General features: G+C 28.5%; 1 protein-coding gene across 1 annotated transcript in view; it reads left to right on the top strand.

Annotated features, from left to right (window-relative positions):
• The first annotated feature begins 3,023 nt into the window (after positions 1-3,023).
• LOC123301083 overlaps positions 3,024-6,000 on the top strand; it is a 37,792-nt gene continuing 34,815 nt past the window's right edge. The window contains exon 1 of the mRNA XM_044883813.1: positions 3,024-3,047. Coding sequence (XP_044739748.1) covers positions 3,024-3,047 — 24 coding nt within the window. The remainder of the gene's footprint in view (positions 3,048-6,000) is intronic.

The raw sequence follows: 6,000 nt of genomic DNA, 5'->3' as shown, positions 1-6,000 counted from the left end.
ACATGTATCAATCCCATTGATATTTAAAAATGTCTCTCTTATCGTAAGTATTATATTAGCTTTTGATACAAAATGTATTAAAATTGTATAAATTCGCGATTCATGATACAAGATCATCCCGTACATTGGGCCACAAGTTACTGTACCTTCGAATCCCAACATCAACTTGGGTTGAGGGAACTGACTTCAATATGTGGTCTACAGTCGTACAATTCGTTCTAAGGAACAACATTACCCATCAAAGAAGAATTGTGAAGTTTACTGCCTCAGGGTCAATACAAATTATTTTTTCCCACTTGTGCTACGTGACATTCAGATCTACAACAAAGAGCAAAACAATTGTAACATTAAGTAATTATGTTCGTTGATCACTAACACAAGACGTTTTTTTGGTTCAAGGTGGATGACGGTGTACCTTCTGTCCAATAAAAAAGTTTTATTCTCTCTAATAATCAGTGATTTAGGTTACTTATTGCACTAACAATTTAATTTCAATATTACTTGAAAATAAAAACACTTGGAAAATCATTCTGTAGTGTTTCTCTTCCTTCTAGATCTCTAAAAAAAACTTATTTATTTTTCAAGAACATCAAACCTTTATTCATTTATATGAACATATATAATCCACTCCCCTTCATAGCCGGTGGCAATTTTTTGTACACTCTGTATAATATATAAAGCATTATATAAAACTAGCTCGACCCGTGTGGAATTCCGCAGTGTTTTCTTTTTATTTATAGGCAATTTTATTACATATATGTTATATAATCATACAATGAAAAAATTAAATCTTAATATTAAAGCCTGTTTTTTCTTAAGCAGTACGTTTTTAAACCGTGAGTCTTTTTTTCGCTATACAAGATAAGCTAATAAATGAGCGATAAATTATGGACATTGATAAGCGAGCAAGGAAGATCTCGCGATGTGAAAAAAAAAAACAGGCTAAAGAATATACCTTATATGTTATATAAGATACATTATCAAACCAAACACAATTTTATGTTATTATTAAAATAATATAAAAAAAGGAAATATAGAGAGTAGAACTACAGGAAATTTTAAAATAATAAAACTCTATGTTTTCAAGGGAAATTAATTGTACAATATTATAAAAGTAAATATATACTGAAGATATTACATACGTACCTATAACATAGCTAAAAGTTTATTTTATCTATAAAATTTTGTTTTTGGTTGCTTTTTAGTATTTTAAATTATATTATATTAGGTATGTATTATACATGGTAAATTAAAATTGTTTGATACATTTATCAGATTATGTTTTATAATGAAGTTTGTAACACAGGTCAATTTCATTTTGTAATTTATTTAAATAGTCAATTGCATTTATTTAAAAATATGTTATTTTTTGCGGTTTTTTTTTTAATACCTTAAGGCAGCTTAATCTTGAAATTGATTTTCTTACGAATTCAATAAAATTGAAATATTATTTAGTTTTCTGCCGCTCTGCGAGACTTTCCTTTATCAAATTCCATGGTTAGACCCACAATCTTAAAATGTACCTCCGTGCAAAATTTGGTGTGTACTGCGCATTGCCGCACGGGTTGACTAGTATAAGACTAATAAAATTATCAAATGGAGAACTATTTATATTTTACTATATTTAAACATATAATATCACAATACCGGACAGATGAAATTTTGTGTTATACCCTAAATGATTATATGATAAAAATGATATTATGATATAATTATTCTTTATTTGTTTTTAATTTGCTAAAATATTTCGATTTTACTAATATTTATAAATGGAATATTCCAAACTTTGTGTTACCTTCCACCAAATTCTCCTACGCTCCGATTTGACTAACAATACAAGAAGATAGTTTGTTCGAATTTTTTCGCCCTACAAAAAGTATGGTGACAAACATACGAACACACATTCAAACATTTTTAGATTTAATTTTTGCATTGTGAACATCACTTATAGATGTAAATAATCTATTTCCTTTTCTAACTTTAATAAAATAAGTTGTATTTAAATGTAAAATATGTACTCTTTTATGTCTAGATATCAGCAAACAAAAATAATAAAGCTCTTCAAGTATTCATAGATTCGTGCATCAAGAAAACTTATGTATTTAGTCTGAAGCTATCTCAAATTCAATACTCGACAGCCCGAGACAGCGCCAACTAAATTAGAAAATGTCGATTAGTTTGTCATGTCTTAATCTTATCTCGGAATCAATGTTGGATTAGTAAATTTCTTTCATTTCAGCCTTGTGTCCCAAAACGATAAAAGGGAAAACTGTTAAATGATCCCCTGAAGCTTTCAGAATTAACTTACGTATATTTATTCTATATCTATTCATGTTACAAAATCAGTTCTTAATATTCGTAAAGATACCGTGCCTGCTCGCCCTGATATAAAAAGAAAAATTTAATTAAATAAAACTGTTTTTTCATCCCAAAATGTAGATAATAAAATAATTTGTATCCATATTGAGTAGTTATAAAAATAAAATTTTATATTTTGTATAAAAAAAAGGCCTAATAATATAATATTATAAAAGGAATCATTCCAATACATTTTCTTTTTTTTATAACTTTCAAATATAAGAACCACAAAACCATCACCCAGCCAGCATCAACATATATACCTATCTATATACTACCTATTCACATACGTACGTATAACCACAATGTGATTGAAACAGAAACTCTAAATCCTAGCTTATGACAACATCAGTTTCAAAACTTTAATTAGGGTCACGGAAAGATGAAAAACTTTTATTGCTAAACATTGTAGTAATATTAATGTTATCATTTATACTCTATATACTGTGTTACTGTAATACATTGGTTTTTCACCAAACTCTCAACTCTCATGGTCACTTTACTTGTTACTATAGACATATGAATTTATAAAGAACACTTTCATGTATACAAGGTGTTCAAGATAAGTGCCGAAAAAATAATACCAGCAATTCTACTTTGAATTTCCACACAAAAAACCTTGAATTTCCACAAAATGACCGTCATAAGCAGACTAGATCTATGGAATGGCTAGATTGTTAAAAGAGGAGGTAATTTTTTGTTAGAAAGTTCATGCATACATTTGAAAAGTATTCTTGTAAGTTACTATGATATCTTAATATCAGTCTATTAATCAACGCCTGTTGAAACCCTGTTTAAGCCTGTTGTCGTAGTTTGACTATTGATAATAACTTGACTATTGATAGCTATATTTTGGCCACATTATGCGATCTGACAAATATTATGTGCAACAGTTGGTAGAACTAGGGAAACATGAGTCAACAAGAGCCAAAGGAAGGAAAAGAATCTCGTGGATGGATAATATAAAAACCTGGACACAGATGAATTTACAGCAACTAATACAAAATACTTCAGATAGAGAACTCTGGCGAAAAGTGGTCTCCAACATCTCTTAGGAGATATGGAACACATCATCATCATCATCATTGATAGCGGAGTTGCAACCCGCCAACTGAAACTATTAGATAGCTTGTACTTACCACTTTTAAAGACAAATCAAAATATTCAAATTCAACTCAGGTAAATCAAGAGAACTGGCGTTAAAAATTGTTACTATTTAAAACCGGTAGTGCTGCAATTTTTTACAATATAGATTTTAATGAAATTATAAATCATTCCAATCTTTAAAACCTGTGTAATATAGATCGTTACGCGAATCTTATGTTTATTAAAAAACTGTCACACTTTTGAAATCTGAGGTTAATCTACCTAAAAATATCAAAGTTTGAGTATTTTATTTATGTCTCCAAATTTCATATTTACGTAGTTGATAACGTTTAAAGTTCTAAAATACTAAGATAGGATTGGTAGGATCGATGACCATTCGGCGTGTCACTTTGAACAACAACATATATATAGATAATTTTTGTAGTATATTTTATGAAAATATTTAAAATCATCAGACAAAGTTTATTTGCGCACGCCGGCAAGCTACAATCTTTTTATTCAAACCTCGATGTAAAACTGCTTATATTATTCGGTCGGTATTAATCTGAGACATCCTGTTAACACATTTAATCAATATTTCACGTAACTTAAAGATTTTGCGTTGAGAATGTTGTTATTTACTAAAATATATTATTATAAATATTTGATGTATATTATAATAATACAATGTTAATGACCTAATTTTCTTTGTTTTGGTAATAATAAATTATATAATAATTTTAATAAAACATATCATATGATAAACATTGAAATTCTAATAACAATATAATTATTAATGAATTAGTTACCACCCTTCTTTCATTATTCACTTAAAATTTAAGTTGTGTAATCAAATGTCGTATAGTAAATATGTAGGTATTATTCTAATAGATATAAAGCTAGTATACATTTTATATATAGATATAAAGCTAGTACACACGGGCTCCTCAACCCTTGTTCATTTATCGAGTTTTCTTATTAACGAACTTGACCTTTCAAATTCCAAAACCCTTCTGACAGCAAATTTTATTCAAATCGGACTTAAATTGTGACCACTAGATAGCTAGAGAGCATACAGACACATAAAGGTATAGATATGTATATAATACATACATGCATTCATATGCATACAAAAATTTCCTGCCTAATAAATGTCAAAAATGACTATCGTTAAAATTTATATATATACACATATATACGATAGTCATTTTTGATATCTCTTAGGCAGAAAATTTTTTCAAAATCAGTCATCAGTTCAATAGCAATAGCTCCATTTCCTTAGGAAATTCGCTAATCTATAAAAATATATCGACTCAGAAGATGCAATTTCATAAGCAATGGTACAAAATGCAATGGTTCAAAAATGATAACATAAAGAAGTATTTTTAACTAGTTTTTATATTTTCTTTGTTTTCTTCCAGCTTTTATTTATACATTTAATGGTTAAGGCATATTTAGGATTTAGTGTTGGTCTTATATAATAATTTATATCCTATATCCCATTTGTTGTACTTACTTTCAAGTTTAAAGCATATACAGTCACATAATTTAGTGTACGTGAATGTATGTTTGGGAAAGTTCTCATGGTCGTTCATACTTTGAACTTTTATCCGAAAGTATTTTGCTATTTATCTGAAAATTCATAAATATACTGAAATGATTACAAATTGTGTTCAAAATCAACTGAATGAAGCCAAAAAGAAAATTTCAATATCATCGCAAAATTTATGTGGTATTGTGATTTTTACCATTATTTATGGTCTAAATTTTGTAAGAGCGTCGGGGTTTTATTTTTGAACTATTTAAACGATTTTGGGGTTATAGTTACGTGATAAAATATTACAATGCATATATTTTTGAAAAGTACTAACTACGCCCTTTCATTTGATACCTAATGCGATATCATTAAACTATAATTCATTTTAAGTTCATGACTTTCTGTCCTCTGGAGGGCGCCATATTCAATTACATAAGTCGTCACATAGCCTATAACCAGTTGATGATCAAACCGCTGTTAACGATACCTCATTAAAATTATGATATTTAGTTTAAAAACTAGGTCCGAACAGATGAACATACATACATATCGGGCAAACACATAACCTTTGCCACTGTATAGTTGGGGTAATAATATGAAGCACACTGTGCCCACTATCTTACCGTCTTAGTAGCCCGAACAAGACAATAAGCATACCTAGACAACTTTCCCCTATATATAATAATATATTATAAAATATAAATCTCACACTAATAATATGACGTTGTTTTATGTTTAATTTATTATTTAATATTATTATTATGGAAAGTAAAGTCGTTGATGTTGTTATTTTTGGTGCTTTTAGTCTTCATATTGTTTGTGCCTGCCTGGCTTGACTTTCATAAAATTTAGTTTACTACATCATACACATAAAACTAATCTTAGTCTTAGCTTATAACTATAACTATTCTATACTAAAAGTATAGTAGGTAGGGTTCCATTGGATTAAGAAATGTATATATGATATTTTAAGGAGAGAACTCTTTGGATTGTTATTATCTAAATCAGAATTTAGTGTT

The sequence above is a fragment of the Chrysoperla carnea genome, chromosome 5, assembly GCF_905475395.1.
Source record: "Chrysoperla carnea chromosome 5, inChrCarn1.1, whole genome shotgun sequence".
In the NCBI taxonomy this organism is placed as follows: Eukaryota; Metazoa; Arthropoda; class Insecta; order Neuroptera; family Chrysopidae; genus Chrysoperla; species Chrysoperla carnea.
Note: the sequence above shows the minus strand (reverse complement) of the source record. Positions and strands in the feature narration are given on the sequence as shown.